A 19,744-nucleotide genomic window follows, 5' to 3' on the forward strand; every position below is an offset into this window, starting at 1 on the left:
TAAGACTCCCGATGAACGTCATCAGTCGAGGCCGTCCTCGCCTTCATGATTGGCTCCCGAGAGCGCTGACTCAGCCTAATCCGTCCCCGCCAGATGCCAGCCCCGTCCCATCCCCACTCTTGCTTCGCTCCCCAAGGGCCATGGCAGGGGATTCACCAATGAGAAGCGAGCACCGTTGATTGGCACGGGCGAGGCCCAATGGCTGGGCTCTCTGCGGCCGTGCGGACGGGCCCGAGCGAGGCGGCGCGGAGGAGGGCGGAAGCAGCGGTGAGGGCAGGCGGCTCGGGAAGATGGCGGAGGCGCGATGGGGCCGGGGGCTCCCGGGGCCGGGGCTGCTCCTGGTGCTGGCGCTGCTGGGGCCGGGGCGGCCGCTGCCCGGGGCCGCGGGGAGCCTGAACCTGCAGGAGCTCAACGAGCTCAAGTACGGGATCGAGATCGCCGCCGAGCCGGTGCTGGCCGGGCAGGTGCGTGCGGGGGGGCGCGGGGCTGGGGGGGGCAGGTGCGTGCGGGGGGGCGCGGGGCGGGGGGGGGCAGGTGCGTGCGGGGGGGCGCGGGGCGGGGGGGGGCAGGTGCGTGCGGGGGGGGCTGCCGGGGGGCGCGGGGCAGGTGCGTGCGGGGGGGCGCGGGGCTGGGGGGCAGGTGCGTGCGGGGGGGCGCGGGGCTGGGGGGCAGGTGCGTGCGGGGGGGCGCGGGGCTGGGGGGGGCAGGTGCGTGCGGGGGGGGGGACTGGGGGGCAGGTGCGTGCGGGGGGGCGGGGGGGGGGACTGGGGGGCAGGTGCGTGCGGGGGGGCGCGGGGCTGGGGGGGGCAGGTGCGTGCGGGGGGGCGCGGGGCTGGGGGGGGCAGGTGCGTGCGGGGGGGCGCGGGGCTGGGGGGGGCAGGTGCGTGCGGGGGGGCGCGGGGCTGGGGGGGGCAGGTGCGTGCGGGGGGGGGCGCGGGGCTGGGGGGGCAGGTGCGTGCGGGGGGGGCTGCCGGGGGGCGCGGGGCAGGTGCGTGCGGGGGGGGCGCGGGGCTGGGGGGCAGGTGCGTGCGGGGGGCCTGTCGGGGGGCGCGGGGCAGGTGCGTGCGGGGGGGGGGGACTGCCGGGGGGCGCGGGTCTGGGGGGCAGATGCGTGCGGGGGGGAAGGTGGGTGTTGGGAGGGGCAGGGCAGGGGGGGGGAATGGACGGGATGGGCCACGCCTGGGGGGTGTACGGAAGAGGTGTGGAGAGGGTGTTGGGGGGGCAGACAGGTGCATGCAGGGGGGGCCAGGCAGGTTCATGTTGGGGGTCGGCTGGGGGGAGGACAGGTACACGTAGATGGGGTGAGGGAGGGGAGGTAAGAGGGGGCAGGGCAGGGGCGCTGGTATAGTGGGGGCGCTGAGCGCCATTGAACCAAACTGTAAACCCTGGACATGATGGAATCCACTTCGAGCCAAGGGGTGCGGCAGCCCCCCCCCCAGCCCCCCTAGCTCCAGCGCCTATGGGCTGGGGTGCCAGAGTGGGGGCCGAGAGTGTCTGGGCTGGGTCAGGCCAGGGGCGATGCGGCCCCACTGGATAGGTGGTCGGGGGACTAGAGAGGCTGGGTGTGTGGGGGCTAAGGAGGGCCGAACAGGCATGGGGGGAGGGCCTGGGCCAGGGTGCAAGTTAGCTGGGGAATGTGGGGAGCCAAAGTGGACCCAAGGAGTTGGGGGGCCAGGTGGGGGCAGGACCAGCGTTTATGTGAGGGTTGGGTCAGGGAATGAGCCGTTGGGGGCGAGGGAGAGTGGAGGGGGGAGACATGGCATAGGAGGTGGCAGTGAGTGGGGGAATGCCAGGGGTGTTAGGTAGGGGTAAGACTGGGGTTTGAGGGGGGCTGTGGTGGGGTAGGGGGGTGAGGCGTTGAGGGCGGGTGAGGGGTATACACGTGCAGGAGGAGTGGGGCAGGCAGGAAGAAAAGAGGGCTGGAGAGCAGGGGCCAAGGGGCAGAGACATCCCAGGGGAGGGGGAGGTGATGGGGCGAGTGGGGGGAGCAGGGGTTTTAGGGGAGGTGGGGCAGGTGAGGGCCTGGTTAGCAAGCGATGTGAAGTGCAGGTAAAGGGGCCAGGCCCATGTGGAACTCCCCATCAGCCATCCCATCCCCCCCCATCCTGGGGCCACATTGGACCCCAGAAAACAAAGCCCCTTTATTCTGTTCCCGACTACCGACCCCATCGTGGTGCAGGCTGTGGCACCCCCTCGCCCTTGCCCTGTGCCGACTCAGCAGCATGCTGGACGCTCTCTGCACTGGCAGGACACTGCCCCTGGCGCCTGTGTTTACTTCTCTGGCAGAGGTCGAACGGCTGCACTTGGGACTTCCACCATCTGGTGCCTCCCTTTTGCATGTGACAGAGGGGAGCCTGGGTGGAACCGGGGGGGCAGGTGCGTGCGGGGGGGGACGCTGCCAGGGCGGGGGCGGGGCAGGTGCGTGTGGTTTAACGCTATTGATCTCCCCTGTGCTTTGAAATGGCTAATTCTGGCGCGGCCGCGTGCACCTGACTCTGCCTCTTGGGATCAGCGACGACTCTAGAAGGGTGGGGGAGAACGGCCAAGACAGATGGAAATACCCTAGAAGCACTGTCACTTTCTGACAGCAAAACGCCACCTGATTCCTCATTCACAGCGCTGGCCCAGAGGGAGACTTGGGCTAAAAGCATCTGTTTGGAAAATTGGCTTGTGTTTGCATCTTAAAAGCTTCCTGTCAGCTACTAAAGTGCAGGAAAGGAATCTTAATGGGTCATCCTGCACGTTATTTTGGGTACCTCCTGCTTTGTAAATCTATAACCAGCTCATCTGCGCGTTGCTGCTTTGCTTTGGCCTAAATTCGAAGACGAGTCCTGTGACCCTGGGTAAAACTATTTTGGTAAAGAAGAAATCGCTACTTGTAACCAAAGTAGTTATGCCAGAATGAAATCTGTCTGTGGGGCAGGGTCTTCATTCCTTTGTGCTTTGTTCCCCAGTACTCCGGTTCTCTCGCTCTTTATCTCCTCAGAGTAGAATCATAGAATATCAGGGTTGGAAGAGACCTCAGGAGGTATCTAGTCCAATCCCTGCTCAAAGCAGGATCAACCCCAACTAAATCATCCCAGCCAGGGCTTTGTCAAGCCTGACCTTAAAAACCTCTAAGGAAGGAGATTCCACCACCTCCCTAGGTAACCCATTCCAGTGCTTCACCACCCTCCTAGTGAAAAAGTTGTTCCTCATATCCAACCTAGACCTCCCCCACTGCAACTTGAGACCATTGCTTCTTGTTCTGTCATCTGCCACCACTGAGAACAGCCGAGCTCCATCCTCTTTGGAACCCCCCTTCAGGTAGTTGAAGGCTGCTATCAAATCCCCCCTCACTCTTCTCTTCTGATGACTAAACAACCCCAGTTCCCTCAGCCTCTCCTCATAAGTCATGTGCTCCAGCCCCCTGATCATTTTTGTTGCCCTCTGTTGTACTTAAAGTACTGCACAGGATCTTTTCAGGGGGAATAAGACAAAATGCCACATTTATTAGTAATACATGTATTCATTAACACTGTATTATATGCATATAATATATTACACTTACACACACACAAACACACTCCGTCTTGTTGTTACCAATTAGTTGCTCCCCTTAACTTCACTGGCCAGGTGAGTTAGATGGGGGAGGGGGTGGAGCCGGGCTTCTGTCGATCCAGATCGATGCTCCCATGTTGACAAGACGAGACCCGGGGTCCTCTGCAAGACACCTCACTTCTATAGCAGCTTTCCTCTTATGCAAATCTAGACCAGATTGAAACTCTGTGTCTGTGTCCATTGGTCCTTCATGCTGCTTTCTTTTGAGTGTTGTCCCAATGCTGCAAAGAGGGTGTTTCCAAAAGAAGGTGCTTGCTTCTAACCCCCGAGGCCCTCGGTATGTCTGCTTGTCTTTAATGAGCCCACTTGACACGTTTTATTGTCCTTGGGTCTGGCTCCCAGCCCCTCTCCAACAGTTGAGGCTGTCTGGAGGTGCTGCCTTCCATGCCTTGCTCATCCACACCTCATTCATTCAACAGGGCAATTCATTAAGAGTGGGGGGGGAGAGCTCTTGTTCTACTGCTAGCAAAAATAAATTTTTCTTCTATCTTATTCTATCCTTAGGGGCTATAATATTATACCAAGGGCAATGCAAAGTTTCTAAATGAGGCTTTGATACAAAGTCCCATGAAAACAGAGGTCACACGTGGGTAGACCCACCATAAGGTTATATGAAGAGGCACAATGTAAAGTCATGTGAAAATTATCAGAGATTTATCTACACCTCCGCTGGACTCTCCAATTTGTTCACATCCCTTCTGTAGTGGGGAGCCCAAAACTGGACACAATACTCCAGGTGTCACCTCACCAGTGTCGAATAGAGGGGAATAATCACTTCCCCCGATCTGCTGGCAATGCTCCTACTAATACAGCCCAATATGCCGTTGGCCTTCTTGGCAATGAGGGCACACTGCCGACTCATATCCAGCTTCTCATCCACTGTAATCCCCAGGTCCTTTTCTGCAGAACTGCTACCTAGCTATTCGGTCCCTAATCTGTAGCAATGCATGGGATTCTTCCGTCCTAAGTGCAGGACTCTGCACTTGTCCTTGTTGAACCTCATCAGATTTCTTTTGGCCCAATCCTTCAATTTGTCCAGGTCCCTCTGGACTCTATCCCTGCCCTCCAGCGTATCTACCTCTCCCCCCGAGACTGTGGTTTGCCTCGTGTTGCACAACGGGACTGCGATCTTGGCTGAGGTCAGCTACCGGCATATAAATAATAAAGCCCCTGCATTTTGGTGCCTGAAGGTTTCTTTCGCTTGGGGCGGTGCTCGCGAGAGGTAAACGCATTCGGAGGTGGCGCAGCTCCTGCCCTGAAACATGGGAGCACAGTCAGCTGAAAGGTGGGGGACGGGGGTGTGATGGCTGATGTGGGTTGGTAATTCCATGGCAGGCTGGATAATTGGCCAGATGGACTGGGAGTGTATTCCTAGACGCCTGCCTGTCATGTACTAGCGCTTCCTCATTACTCTTGTTTACCTCAGGCCCTTCCCGTGGCTTGATTTGGTTCTCTCCCTCTCTGAGGCTCAGCTGTCGCTCCTACGCTTCCGCGGTTGCATGGAAACCAAACGTCTCTTGACTAAAAGCAGAAGCGGATCTTTGGGCGGCCGGGCACCGTGGCGGCTAGGGCCCTAGTGCACCGCCATTCGGACTGATGCATTGGCGGAGGGGTCGGCACCGAGCTTCCCCGCCCTTGTGCAGGGGGGTGAGGGTGGGGGGTTTTGAAGCACTTCAGAATCTTACCAGAAGCTGCCCAAGTTAGCCAGCCCTGAGACACGGTGCGGGAGGGTGGTGGTGGGGTTTCTGGTCCAGATCCCTTACTCTGGGAGCTGACCCCTGAGCAAAAGGGGCCTTAGCAAGGCTTGCGGGGGTGTCCTGAGGTCAGGAGTTTTGGGGTTAGAGGGGCTATTGCTCTCAAATGACCCCCCCGTCCCCTCTGGCTAATACCCAGGGGGGGTCAGTTTCCTCTAGGTGCCAGGCAGCCCGTTTGGGTTGGTTACCTTTGACGCTCGTGAGCGCAGCCTGCTCCCTGGGCACGGGACTGCGTGGAGCTGCTCCCCTGACGTCCGATCGTCGAAAAAACCCTGCTTCATTTCGAAGGCCTCGTTTCCAGGCCCGCTCCGCTGCCAGTGACCCGGCAGAGCAGCAGCTCCGGGTCGAGAAGGGTTCGAACAGGCGGCTGGCGCGGGGGAGAGGGCAGAGTCAGAATAACCCAAAAAGCTTCCCGCGCTAAAACCGCCCCAAAGTCTCAGGAAAACCCCTGCTCCTGAGACGGCCAAGCCTGAGGCTAACGGAGGCGCCTCTCATTTGGGTTTAAGGATCTCCCCAACTTCCCACCTCCTGTGTCCAGGAGCTCCCTAAAGGGGAGGTGGGGGGAGCTGCATTTACATGACCAGGGAAACTTGAAACAGGCGCTAAATTAACCCCCTGGTGTCAGCTGCTCCTGGGGCGTGATGCTCCTGCCAGCGCCACCCGGGCACTGCACGTTTTCATATTAACTTCCGCTGTTTGCACGCTGTTCTGAGCCCCTTCTCGTCCCCGCTGCCTGCCGGACTCTCTCCTGTTCTGATCAAGGACAGCCGCTTTGCACGGGGGCAGTGGGCAAGTTACAAATCCACCCGCGAGCTCCGCTACAGCCTAAAACCCGCAGTACCAGACAGATCTGGGGTGTCCTGCGGGGATAGCCAGGTGAGAGCCGTGGCTACAAGCAGTGCATCTTCTGAATGGGTGCATTGGCGCCGGTGGTCCCCGGCACTGACGAGCAGGGGTTGGCTGAACTGGAATGGGGCCGGGTTTCAAAAGAAGCTGGGTCTGTACTTATGAGGGTCCTGCCGGAAATAATACCCACCTCTTACCTAGCGCCGTTCGGTGGCTGACCTCAAAACGGCTTACAAAGGTCAGTGTCACTAGCCCGGTTTTACAGATGGGGAAACTGAGGCACGGAGCGGGGACGTGACGTGCCCAAGGTCGCCCAGCAGGTGGCTGGCAGAGCTGGGACTAGAACCTGGGTCTTTTGAGTCCCACTAGGCAGCACTGACTCCCAGAACTGACCTTCTCAGGTCTAGAGTTGCACTGGTTTAACGAACGCCGCCTCATCAAAGCGGGATAGCGAAATTGGTGCCGACTCCCTCGCGGCCGCTCCGCGTTCGATTTCAGAGCAGCCAGTCCTGCCACTGACTCGGAGACCTTTGTCAGGTCACCTCTTTGTGCCTTAATTCCCCCCTCTGCAAAATGGGGGTCGTGCTCCCCACGCTGCAGGAGGATTAATGAAATCCTGGTATGGCAGGAACCAGAGAAAGGCAGAGCACCCTGCTCCCAGGGTGGTACCCATCCCAGATACTCACACGCGTGGGCTTGGACGTAGTCCACGTACGGGGCCGGGCGGCAGCGGATGGCCTGGGGGGTGGCCGTGGAGGGCGGTCGCAGGAAGGGGTGGTGGCAGATGCGGGTGGGGTGGATGGTCAGGACGTCAGGTCATCCTCCGCCAGGATTAGCAGCCCTGGATCGCCCGCTGTGGGCATCCTGCCCTCCGTAGCACTTGGTCTCCGGGCCGGCAGCGCCTGCGTGGTGAGCTGCCGTTCGCGCGGGCCCCGTTCTCCTTCGCTGATTTCGCCGCCTGCGCTTTCCTAGAGCAAGCCAGAGGACGTGGTGATCGTCTCGTCCAAGTACAAGCAGAGGTACGAGTGCCGCCTGCCCTCCGCCGCCGTGAGGATCCACCAGGACGCCGAGGAGCAGCCCCAGAGTTACCACGGGCTGGGGATCTCGGATCTGCTGCGGCCGATGGAGGCTGCTCCCTGCCTCGTAAAGGTGAGCCTGCCACCACGCGCTGGGGGACGGGAGCAGAACTGAAGGGTGCAGGGGGCCGAGGGGTTGTGGAGCCCACAGGTGGGTCAATGGCTCGCTGCCCACCCTTTCCCAGCCCCCCTCCATCGCAGTTCTCAGAAACGGCAGCCGGGAACTGCTTCCACCGTCTTGACCCCTGTCCTGAGGGGTTGATGTTCGTAGAAGAATCATGGACGTGTAGAACTGGAAGGGACCTTGAAAGGTCATCGAGTCCAGTCCCCTGCCTTCACAGCAGGACCAAGTACCGTCCTTGACAGATTTTTGTCCCAGATCCCTAAATGGCCCCCTCAAGGATTGAACTCGCAACCCTGGGTTTAGCAGGCCAATGCTCAAACCACTGAGCTATCCCTCCCCCCAAGTTCAGGGGTTCCTCTATGGGGGTGCCACAGCTGTCTCCCCACTTCCCTGCTGAGCTGTCAGTCCAGAGCACCTGGTCCCAGCAAGCCGGTAACATGTCCTCACACTGAGGCAGGCAACACGACTGGCCCAGCCACGGCCAGCGTCCGCTCTCCCCCGGGGGCCTGGCTGTTGGTGTGAGAGCTTCCCTCAGATCGCAAGCAGTCGGGCGATCCTGGGCAGAGCAAGGGAAGGCCCAGGGGGTTGTATCTCCAGGATGTAGCTTTAAGCGCTCGCCGGACAGAGCCACCGCTGGCTTTGCCGTCCTTCGTGGGCGCGGCCTGAAGCGAGGCCTGGACCGGAGGACAGGTTCGCTCCAGCTAGTGCTGGGGCGATCTCTGGGCTCCACGGCTGGGGATGTGGCCGATGGCAGGGTTGGGGGGTGGGTGAAGGTTTTGGGGGGCGGGGTTGGTCTTGGCCTTTGTTGAACCCGTTGCTGCTGCCTTGTTCCCAGACCAAGGACTGGTGGACGTACGAGTTCTGCTACGGGAAACACATCCAGCAGTACCACGTCGAAGGTAAGCCTCGCCTGGCCACGTCCACTGGCTGTTTGCTGGGCCCGGCGGGAGGGGCGCGTGTGGGTGGATTATACAGGCCCGAGGATGTGTCCAGCCGCTCATCCCAGAGGGTGACTGGCCTGAGCTCGCTCAGTGAGTTTGGCTGGGAGCCGGGGAAGCCGCCCAGTTTCAACGCTCAGGATATGAAAGAACCTGGTGTGTCAGCCCCAGCTGTGCCCAGGCCAATGGCGGCACGTAAAGGGCAAAGGGGCCGTGGCTACTCTGCTGTGATCACTTTTTCATTAGATCCCCTCCCACCCCCAGGGCATCCTGTATCCAATCTCCCTCTGGGGCTCCCTGTCACCGTTGTGGGCTCACTGCACCGCCGACCCCCTCCGCGAGCTGCACGAGGGGTGGCCGCCTTAGTTCTCCTCTGGGTGGAAACTGACACACCCAGTGCAGCTGCCGAGCGTCTCTGCGCGGGACGCTTGGTGTTTGATCTTGGGGAGGTGCCCGTAGCAAAGGGGATTTTACCCCCAAAGACTGGGCCAGCATCTAGCCCTTTCCCCGAACCTGATCTGGGCCAGGATACCGCGTCAGGGCGAGGTATTTACATGACTCCTGATACCCTGTCTCTGGTGGGTGACGCTGTCGTCCCCTTGGTCCCGCAGGAAGTCTGGGACAGAGCAGTGTCCTGACTCCCAGGCGAGTGCTGGAACCACTGGCCACCCTTCCTGGGGGGGCTCTCTGCACGCCGGGGCCCCCCAGGGGTTCAGCGCACTCTAATGTGGGTCACTCTGTGTCGCTGTTTGTTTCCCAGAGTCGGAGATTAAAGGAGACATCTTGTACCTCGGGTATTATCAGTCGGCGTTCGACTGGGACAACGAGACAGCAAAGGTTGGTGCTTCTTGGACCTCCTGTGTCGTGCTGAAGTGTGGACCCCTGGTGCTCTAGGTTGGGGAGAAGGGAGGTGGGCTCGGCTGGGGGTCTGGCTAGCGGTGGCTCAGCAAACAGGATAAGCAGTTCACCCCTAAGTCCCCGCAAGCTCTCCCCTCCTGACAGTGGGCCCTGCTGGGCAGAGCAGGGGAGTGACTCGCTGTGTGACGCGGGAAGTAATTTTCACTGCCTCGGTTTCCCCATCTGTATAATGAGACGACAGTCTCCCAGGAGGCCGAGTGGCTTGGTGTGTGGGGGGCTTTGCGATCCCCGGAGACAGTCCCCAGCTCAGCGTGGACAGTGAAGTTGGGAGCTTTAATGCCCTCATCCAAAATTCACCTTCCTAGGCTTCGAAACAACACAGGCTCAAACGCTACCACAGCCAGACGTACGGCAACGGCTCCAAGTGCGACCTGAGCGGGCAGCCCAGGGAAGCTGAAGTCAGGGTAAGTCGGGGTGTGTGTGTGTGTCAATTCTCTGGAGTTGGGGTGAGCCAGGGAGACTCTCTGAAGACAGAGGGGGGCAGGGCAGCCTCTCTTTGGCCTGGGTTATCTGCTGTTTAAAATGCCAGCAGTGACTAGGGGAGGCTTCCGTGGGGGGGTGGGGAAGGGGTGGAGGCGGACGAGCCCCATGGGCGTGGCAGGGTGCCCGGCAGGCCCCGCGGGACTCTCCGTGAGCCCCAGGGCACCTTAACCCTGTTCCCCCCGGCGGCAGTTCCTGTGCGAAGAGGGCTCTGGGGATTACATTGCCCGGGTGGACGAGCCGCAGTCCTGCTCCTACGTCCTGACCATCCACACCACCCGCATCTGCCACCACCCCTTCCTGCGACCGCCCTCCACGGCCACCCCCCAGGCCATCCGCTGCCACCCGGCCCTGAGCCCGGCCCAGTACGTGGACTACGTCCAAGCCCAAGTGTGTGAGTATCTGGGACGGGGGTGGGGGGCGGCGGAGGGACTCGGGTGTAAATCTGAGCCCCTCCCAGGGCCTGCAACAGCAGCTGTGGCAGGGCTTGTCCCAGCGCAGCAGATCCCAACCGCCTGTAGGGCGGGTTCTCGGGGTGCCCCGCCCCCTCCTCCCTCCCAGTGACGGGCGGGTTCTCGGGCTGCCCTGCCCTCTCCTCTCCCCCCAGGGTGGGCGGGTTCTCGGGCTGCCCCGCCCCCTCCCCCCCAGGGTGGGCGGGTTCTCGGGGTGCCCCACCCCCTCCCCCCAGGGTGGGCGGGTTCTCGGGGTGCTGGGCGGGTTCTCAGGGTGCCCCACCCTCTCCTTCCCCCCCCCCCGGGTGGGCGGGTTCTCGGGCTGCCTCCACTCTTCCCCCCCCCCCAGTGCTGGGCGGGTTCTCGGGCTGCCCTGCCCCCTCCTTCCCCGGGGTGGGCAGGGCCTCTGTGGTGACTGAAATCCCATCTACGCTGGCCAATGCAGTCGACACCAAGCGCAAGGTGGAAGAGATCTCCGAGGAGCTGAAGACCCTGGACACGAGGCTGTGGAACGAGCGAGATCCCAACCCCGCCACCCAGCGCCCGGAAGGTGTGGATCCAGCCCACCCCCTCCACGAGGAGCAGGAAGCAGACGGTATGGCAGCTTCTTCGTGCTGAGCTCTGGGTGCTTGTCATCCCCTGTGGGGAGCCCCGTCCTGTGCCCAGGCTCAGGGCTCTCTGCTAGGATCTCCTGGTGCGATGGGCCGTGCGCCCGGCGGGGGCCCCCTCACACCCCCATGGACATCAGGGAGGCGCAGGAGGATCTGGCAGCTGGCTGGGCGTGGGTGGGGCCGCGGGGCTCGAGCCTTCCCCTCCGCCTCCAGGAGTATTGACGAGGCGTCGTGGGCGCTGTGGGTGAGCGAAACAGCCAGGCGGGCCGGGGCCAGATCCTGCTCCCTTCGAGCCCGGCTGCCGGCAGGTGGAGGGCGCCCGGCTGCCTGGGACTGGAGTAGGCGGGTGGGATCAGACACGTGTGAAGCTTATTCAAGGGCCTGAGGCTGCCCTGGAGCCCCGAGCACTTCCCAGGACTTCAGCGGTGTGGGTGACGTTTTCTCCTTGCTTTGTGCCAGACGCTCCCAGGGAAACCCCCAGACCTGGCCCAGGGGATGACACCGACTTCGGGGATAGAGCACTCGGAGCGGGTGGGCTGCCGGACCGCACCAAGGTAACGGCTCTGTCCGGCGCGGCGCCCCTCCCCTCCCCCCACGCACGGTCTCTCTTCCGGCTCGCTGTGGTCTGAGCCAGGAAGCTGGCGCAGCCATGCCAGGAACCGCCACCACCTCCTGGCCTCACCCTGGGGTGGGGCATGGGGTCAGTGGTAACTGTCAAGGTTCAGTGCTGGGGGAAGGGCAGCAGCTCCCCCTCACTCCGCCGACGCAGAGCCCCCGCCAACTCCTGTAGTGATCCCGGGTCTGCCACCGTGTGAGCAGCACGTTGATTGTCTCCCTTCTGTCCCAGCCAGACCTTCTCCCGCGGGACCCCAGGGGGGGCATCTCTCTGGGTAGGACAAGGCTAAACAGCGGTGGCTTTGCGGTTGGCAAATCAGGAGCCCGGCTCCCCGGTGCTGTAGCTGGGGCAGTTATGGTTGAGTAATTTCTCCCCCTGCCCCTGGGTCTGGAGTCCCCCGTGTCCCTCTAAACTCTCGGTGTCGTCCCCGCTGCAGGAGGACGAGGCGGTTGTGAAGCCGGCAGATGATCACGTGGCTGGTGAGTGTCTAATAGAATCCTGGGGCAAACCTCTCCGGGCCATAACTACACAGGGCGGGTTGTGGGGTGTCCTGGGGGCGAGCCCCTCCGGTGTCGGGGTGTAAATTTGGCAATAACAAGCCAAAGATCATCTAGTGAGTGTTACCGTGATTTGCAATCCTGATCTCGGATGTGGCGCTCAAACCAATGGCCATGAAGCCACCGGTCTGTTTTATGGCCCTGATAAAATACGGGGACGTCTGGAGCCAGGGCGTCGGCTCTCCTAGTGACCGGACGAACCTTCGCTAGCAGACAGTGTCTGGCGTTCTGGAACGTTGCCAGGTCTCTGCCCCCGTGGAATCCCGAGGGTCCTCTGCCTGGTTCTCCTTCAGAACTGCCTCGGCAAGGGGCAGGATCTGCCTGTGCCGGGAGGGGAACGGTTCTTTCCAGCACAGAGCCTCAGATGTTCTTGTTTCTCTGGCATCTTTCAGATTTCCAGCAAAAAATCCACTTCAAAGTGATCCGGAGCCCAGGGGATCTAGTCCAGTTTATCGAGGCGCTGAAGGAAAACACCAAGAAGGTACGCGGGGGCCTGCGTGGCGTTCTCCATCGGTGCTCTTAGCCCACAGCACTCCTCCTCCATGGGAGGTGATCTATTGACCCTGGCTAATGATTACAGCTGGATTCCTGGCTCAGAGGCGGGCCTGATCTAGCGCTGAGTTTGATTCCCTCTGTTAATGTGAGCTGGTCCGGGCCTTGCTCTGTGCCTCAGTTTCCCCCTCTGGGATGCCAACCCTCCCTGACTACATAGGCCAGCTCTGAGATATGTTCACGTTCGTTCCCTCTGAAGCACCTGGCGTTGGCCGCTGTCGGAAGACAGGATACAGGGCTAGAGGGACCTTTGGTCTGACCCCGTGTGGCCGTTGGGTGGGGAGTGTCTAAAAATCTCGTTTTCCCCCCAGGGGAAAGAGAAGGCGAGCGAGTCGGAGAAGAGCCAGGAGGCCCCGAGGCCCGAGGAGGCTCCGGTTGCCGGGAGCGAGCGCCCGGAGGAGGAGGACGATGAGGACGACGCCGCCCTGCTGGGGAAGTTTGAGGAGGAGCTGGAGGACATCCTGCTGCCCAGCTCGGAGCGGGCCAGGCTGAAGGAGGAGGTGAAAACGGAAATGGAGAAGCAGTTCGACAACATCATTGACGAGGTGAGGCTGAGGGAGCGGCCCCTGCCCACCCCCCATCCCGTGTCTGGCGCCAGGGTGTCCCCTCTTGCCAGCCCCGTCTCCTCTCTGCCCTCCCTGGGGCGCAGCCGGATCCCGACGGGCGCAGATCCGGGATGGCTGCTGGGGCGTGGGCAGCGCCCCTTCCCCGCAGTGCAGAGGGACCCAGGGGCCGTCTGCCCATCCTGAGGGCATCGGGGAAACGTTCATGCCCCACGGTCACGCGGGCACCTGCTCCCAGTGGCCTCTCCCTGCCCCTTCCTTTAGCACCGTTACTTGTAACATGACACTGGTGGGGACACTGGGGACTGATCCCCGAACCTCTGCCTTTAACTGCTTGGGAGGCAGTATTGCATCTAGCCACTAGGGGGCGACGGAGCCACACCGGTATGGTACTCCCTAGCCGCTGTGCCCCAGAACAGAGGGCCGGGTGCCCTCGCTGTTGGGGGAAGGCTGCAAGGGCTTGGGCTGTCATCGGCGGGGTCAGATCGCTGCTCTGTGGCCCGACCTGCCCTTCGGGGGGTAACGGCTCCCGCCCCCCAGGTGGAGGATGAGCTGGAGACAGAGGGCCTGAAGGGCGAGTTTGATCGGAACCACGCCTCCAAGTCGCTGGCCTCCACCCTCAACAAGCTGATGGACAAGCTGGATGGCGGCAAAGCGGCCGAGAAAGGGGAGGAGGAGGAGGAAGAGGAGGACGAGGGAGACTCAGCCAGGAGCAGCGCGAACCACTTGGATAAGCAAGCAGCTGGTACGCTCCGGTTCCCCGGGCTGCTTAGATCCACCCCTGGGCTGCCCTGTCATGTCATCTTCAAGGGGGCACGATGGCACGCACTTAAAGGTGTAGTGTCTGGAAATCTGGCCCTGGCCTGGTCCCATCTGGGGAACTCCTCGCCTCAGGGCTGCTCAGAGCTCCCTTCTCCCCCCCAGCCTCCGGAGCTGAGCTTGGGGATCACTCCCCCTGTGTAGTAGGATGTTGCCCCTCGTAGATCTCCCATGGGAGAGTTGGGGATGGTGTCCGGGCTGGGGCAGCAGTGGGGCTGAACCCTGTCCGATGCTCGGAGCAGAGGGGTTGGGATTGCTGCTTCTCTCGCAGTGCCACCCCGAACACGGTCCCTGGGGGGGCACCACCGGCCTGGGGAAGCACTTTCTGATGGCCACTTGGGGCTGCGTAATCCCGGAGGGGGATGCCCAAAGGGGTGGGAACCCAGGCGGCTTGGCAAAGTGGGGCCGTAACTGTCAGCGTTTGCCCTCAGCAGCCTGGCCTCTGCACTTAGACATCCGTGAATGGGGACAACTTAGTCCATAGCGCTCGAAGCGCACAGAGCCGCCTGCCCCCCGCGGTGCCATCCCTGGGCACTGAAGCCCCTCTCTGTAACCTTCTGTCTCAGAGGCCGACTCGGACGGGCGGGTGAAGGTCAGGGTCACTAGGATAAAGCCAGGCAGCCCCCTGCAGAAGGAACTGAGGGTGAGAGAGATGGGCAGCGAGAACCCGCAGCTGCGACACATTGAGAATGTGGTTAAGGACCTGCTGGAGAGAGAGGGCCTGAAAGCGGAAGGTAATGCTGGCCAGAGGGGAGGCTGGGGATCGGAGCTCCCGAGGGCAGGGACCGGGCCCTACTGGTGGAGGGGAAGGGGCTGCCTTAAGCCATTCACTAGCGATTGCTTCCTGTCGTCTCATGAGTCACATCCAGAGGGGCTGAGGTGGTGTAGGGCCGGGACTGGAGCCCCTAGAAGGGCAGGAGCAGTAGGACTGAGGTTACTGGGGGAATCTGAATAAATCCAGGGGGGTGAGGGGCTCTTCTGGTAATTGTAGGGCCCTCGAGAGGACATCTAGAGTCCAGCCCCCGGCACTGAGGCAGGACCAAGTAAACCCGTGACCATCCCAACCAGGACTTTGTCCAACCTGGTCTTAAAACCCTCCAAGGATGGGATTCCACAGCCTCCCTTGGGAGCCTGTCCCCTTAGAGTTCGATATCTGACTGAAATCTCCCTCGGGGCAGATCAAACCTGTTGCCTCTTGTCCCACCTTCCGTGGATTTGGAGAAGGCGCGACGGATCCTCTCGATAAGCCCTCAGATACGCTAAGGGCTGTCGTCCGGTCCTCTCTCAGCCGTTCTGAATTCAAGACTAAACGTGCCCAGTTTTGAAACCTGTTCTGACAGGTCGGGTTTTCGAAACCTTTTATCGTTTTTGTTGCTCTCCTCTGGACGCTCTCCAATTTGTGCCCCCTCAAGTGTGACACCCTGAAGGGTGCAGTGCTCCAGCTGAGGCCTCACCAGTGCCGCATAGAGCAGGACAACACCCCCCCCCCCCCCCCCCTCGGTGCATTACATACAATGCTCCTGTTAATACACCCCGGAATATTATCCTTTTTTACAGCTACATCTCATCATTGACTCGTGTTGGGCTTGTGATCCGCTATAAACCCCAGATCCTTTTCAGCAGGGTGACCGCCTAGCCCAGGGGTGGCCAACCCGAGCCTGAGAAGGAGCCAGAACTTACCAATGGACATTGCCAAAGAGCCACAGTAATACGTCAGCAACCCCCCATCAGCTCCCAGTGCCTCCCGCCCACCGGCAGCCCCACCGATCAGCACCTCCCCCTCCCTCCCCGCACCTCCCGATCAGCTGTTTCATGGCGTGCAGGAGGCTCTGGGGGGGGGAGCGGGGAGGAGCGAGGGCACGGCAGGCTCAGGGGAGGGGGCAGGGCCTGTGGCAGGGGCAGGGGTTGAGCAGTGAGCTCCCCCCGGCACATTGGAAAGTTGGCGTTGGTGCCTATACTAGGAGCTGCATATTAACCTCTGAGGAGCCGCATGTGTTGGCCACCCCTGGCCTAGCCACTTAGTCCCCATTTGGTAGCTGTGCATTTGATTTTTTTTTTTAAACCCCCCCCCCCTCCCCCCCTCCTGAGTGAAGTTCTTTGCACGTGTCCGTGCTGAATTTCAGCTTGTTGGATTCAGACCAGTCCTTCAATTGGTCAGCGTCGTTTTGTATTCGAATCCTGCCCTCCGAAGTGCTAGCACCCCCTCCCAGCGTGGTGACATTCACGCATTTTATAAGCATGCTCTCCAGACAAGTCATTCGTGAAAATATTGAATAGTACTGACCCCTCAGGACCCTGCTAGATCTGCCCGCCCACTTAGTGAACCATTGATGACGACTCTTTGTGTACAGTCTTTCTACCCGTTACGAATCCACTTTCTAGTAATTTCATCTAGACGAGATTTCCCTAGTTTGCTTATGAGACTGTCTTCTGGGACTGTCGGAATGGCGCTACTTGATCTGACCAAAGGTCCATCTAGCCCGGTATCCTATCTGCCGGCAGCGACCAAGGCCAGGTGCCCCAGAGGGAATGAACAGAACAGGGAATCATGAAATGATCCATCCCCTGTCACCCATTCCCAGCTGCTGGCAAAACCGTATTAAAATCAAGATCGATCACATCTACTTCTTCCCCTCATCCACTGGGCCAGCAGCCCCGTCAAATAAGGAAATTCGGTTGGTTTGGTATGTCTTGTTTTTGACACTCCATGTTGGCCATTCCTTATAACCCTTTGTCCTTTCGGTTCTTCTAAACTGATTGTTTAATGATTTGCTTCCAGTATCTTACCAGGTATTGATGTCAAGCTGAGTGTCCTTTAGTTCCACTTATGTTTGCCCTTTTCCAGTGGTCTGAGACCTCGCCTGGCCGCCGGTTCTCAAAGATAATGCCAGTCTCCGTTCTGAGATTGCTTTAGCCAGGTCCTTCCGAACCCTCGTGAATTTCATCAGGCCGCCTGGGTCTGCCTTTTGCCAAGGCCTCGGCTGCTCTCCCTGCGCCGGCGACCCGCTAAGGGCCCTTCTACGCTCCGGGCACTGCAGCAGCACCACTATGGGGGTTTCCCATCCCCTCCTCGCACTGTGGCGTTGTCCCATTGGCCCCGCCGTCTCTACACTGGGGGCTAGGCTGGCATAGCTGCGGCGCTCAGGGGGGTGGGGTTTTCACACCCCTGAGCGCTGGAGACGTTGATTCGAACTTTGAGCCTACACCTGGGCTAACGCTCACGGCGCTTTGATCAACAGGTAAAATCGAGATCAAAATCGTGACAACGGGGGGCTTCGGGGATGAGGACGATACCCACTGGCTGTCGGACGAGGACACCAAGAACCTCAAAGACATTTTCTTCAATATCCTGGTGAAAGCAAGTCTAATGCTACAGGGGGCGGGGTCTTTGTGGCTTGGGGTGGGCGGGGCTTTGGCTTGCCTCTTCCATCCAAGCATTCTGCAGCCACTAATGGATTAATCCCCATGCAAGGCAGGTCAGAGCGGGGAAACTGAGTCACAGAAGGGAAGTGACTTTCCCCAGGGCATCCAGTGAGTGGGTGGCAGAGCTGGGGATGGGACTCGGGTGTCCTGACGTTGCTGTTTGTTCACCTACACAGCCTTCCTGCTTCACAACAGCTAGATGCCCCAGACATGCAGCCACCTCTGGGGAGGAGGGCATGAGGCAGCTACACAGCTGTATCGGGGGATGTGAGCAGGAGCTAGGGCCCCCATACAGACCAGACAGGTCCCCTGTGCCCCCAAAGTCTCGACCCCCAGACACCATGGCCGATCTACCCTGGGGGACGAAGGGCTGAGTCTCCCTGCTCCAGGTTCCAGCTGGTGTGACCAGGGAGCCTGACCCCAGATACTCCTGTCCCCCAGCAGCCGATGATCCCAGCTTTACCCTCCCTGCTGGTGATCTTGTCAGCAGCGGCGGTTCTCTTCCTGGATCCCAGCCTTATGGGGCGGTGCCCTCCTCCCCTGGGCTAGGGCGGGAGGCGACTGGGGCCTGGAGCAGAGCTCCCTGCTGGTGTGGGGAAGGTCAGCCTGCCCCGACTCTCGCCCCCGCTGCTGGTGTGGGATCTCCACCCAATCCCTCCATGGGCCCCTGCTCTCTGCCTCTCCAGATCCAGGGCACGGAGGAAGCTCACAAGGAACGGAGGCGGCAGCAGGAGCTGGAGGACAACTACCGCTTTGTGTGGGGGCAGCGGCAGGAGGAGGCACCAGCGACCGGCGGCACCGACTCAGAGGAGTTGGATTTCTGAGCAGGCGCCGGACGACTGCCTGCAACACCCCCTCCCCCTGTCCCCGGGATGTCCCATTGACTCAACTAGTCGGGTGACCAGACATCACGTGGGAAAAACCAGGACGGGGGGTGAGGGGTAATAGACACCTCTATAAGGCAGTCCCAAATATTGGCACTGGCCCTTTAAAATCAGGACATCTGGTCACCCTATTGACTAGTAATGCAGGCGCCATGGCTTCTCTCCAGGGGATGCCCAGCGGGGCCTGGCCCCTACCAGCACTTGGGGGCAGGGGGCACCTATCGCTCTTGTCCCTCCAGCCGCCCAGGGGGCTCTGTGTGGGATGTCTCCTGCTAGGAGGATGGAGAGGGACTGGCTGATTTCCATGGTAACTGACGGCGGGAGCATCCTCTTTGATCCCTTCGAGGAAGGGTGGGCGTGGGCTGAACCTGTGCCCGTGTGCCGTGCTAGCGGGTGCTATGCACCAACCTGCCTTCCCATGAGAATAATGGTGTCTCCCTACCCATGGGGGCTCTGCCGGCTGGCCACTCCCTCAGGAGCAGGGGCTGCGGGGCCTCCACATTTCATAGAGTTGGACTCCCCGGGGGAGCTGTGCCCAGCGGAGAGACCAGGTGGCAGCGGCAGACTGCTGGGTGCTGCCCGCAGGCTGGGCAGGAGGTCACGCTGGGCCCCCGCGGGGATCTCCCCTGTGTGTGTGTGGTGCCTGGGTAAAGGGAGGGTGGAGCTGGAGCCCTGGCGTTTCGAGAGCCGGGCACATGGAGAAATGCCCTTCGGTGCCTGCAGCTGCTGGCAGGTTTTGGTCTGGAGCTGGGGGCGGGGCCTGGAGCCTCGTTAGCTCCTCCCACTCCACTGCTAAACCTGGCAGGAGCTGGGCAGCATGGCCTGTCGCCTCCCCAGGGCCAGTGCTAACCTGGAGCAGGGGATGTGGCATAGTTCATTTGCATAAGTCGCTACCCAGCATGCCCTCCTTGCCCTGCTCAGCCCGGGCTCAGGACACAGCTGGGGGCATCGGTGCCAGGCGCCCATGTTGTTTCCTGGAACTCCCTGGCCGTTTGGGGCTACGTGAGCCCCCTCTGGCCCTTCCTGTTCGCTAGCCCTTCCCTGCTGGGGTGGGAGCGTCGCCGTGCGCAGGACCCGGGTGAGATCAGGAGAGCAGAGGGTTAGCGAGGCCTCACCCTGGTCCTCTCTCTGCCTGTGGCTGCCTCTGAGTTCATCCACCCTCTCTCCAAATGAGACAATTCACTTTCTCTCACACGCGGAGGGAAGGCAAGGTCTCCCCAGCCCCTGCCCGCTCTTGGAGGGGGTGGGGGGACCCCGCTTCCCAAGGGAAAGGTTGGAAAACCATCCACGATCCAATTTGTATCAATAAACCAGGCTCGACTAGTCTGCTCCCTGTGTCTAATTCACTGCGGCGGGGCGGGGCCGCGAGCTGCCCCTCGGAGCGGCTCACATTCCGCCCGGGCCCTCAGGCCTCGCGCCATCTGGAAACGAGCGTTTCCTGCTGCATGGCGCTGGCTCCTGGCAATCAATCATGGTTTGGTCCCCGCGCCCTTGGACCTCACCCGGGGTCAGTTACACCAGGGAGGCCCCC

The 19,744-nt window shown here is 61.1% G+C and overlaps 1 protein-coding gene across 3 annotated transcripts; it reads left to right on the forward strand.

Moving 5' to 3' along the window:
• The first annotated feature begins 273 nt into the window (after positions 1-273).
• OS9 (OS9 endoplasmic reticulum lectin) lies at positions 274-19,536 on the forward strand. 3 transcript variants are annotated; one of them, XM_054012418.1, is made up of 15 exons: positions 274-464; positions 7,173-7,349; positions 8,236-8,299; positions 9,099-9,175; positions 9,562-9,660; positions 9,929-10,130; positions 10,634-10,783; positions 11,259-11,353; positions 11,852-11,894; positions 12,365-12,453; positions 12,836-13,069; positions 13,628-13,832; positions 14,473-14,640; positions 17,146-17,264; positions 18,016-19,536. In XM_054012418.1, exons 1-15 carry the CDS (start codon positions 291-293, stop codon positions 18,151-18,153), a joined length of 2,034 nt encoding a protein of 677 aa, XP_053868393.1. In that variant the 5' UTR covers positions 274-290; the 3' UTR covers positions 18,154-19,536. The 3 variants fall into 3 exon arrangements, with proteins under 3 accessions (XP_053868393.1, XP_053868394.1, XP_053868395.1); XM_054012419.1 differs by having other exon boundaries at positions 17,146-17,258; XM_054012420.1 differs by lacking the exon at positions 14,473-14,640.
• Positions 19,537-19,744: the final 208 nt, after the last annotated feature.

Source organism: Malaclemys terrapin, chromosome 23 (genome assembly GCF_027887155.1).
Source record: "Malaclemys terrapin pileata isolate rMalTer1 chromosome 23, rMalTer1.hap1, whole genome shotgun sequence".
NCBI lineage: Eukaryota > Metazoa > Chordata > Testudines > Emydidae > Malaclemys > Malaclemys terrapin.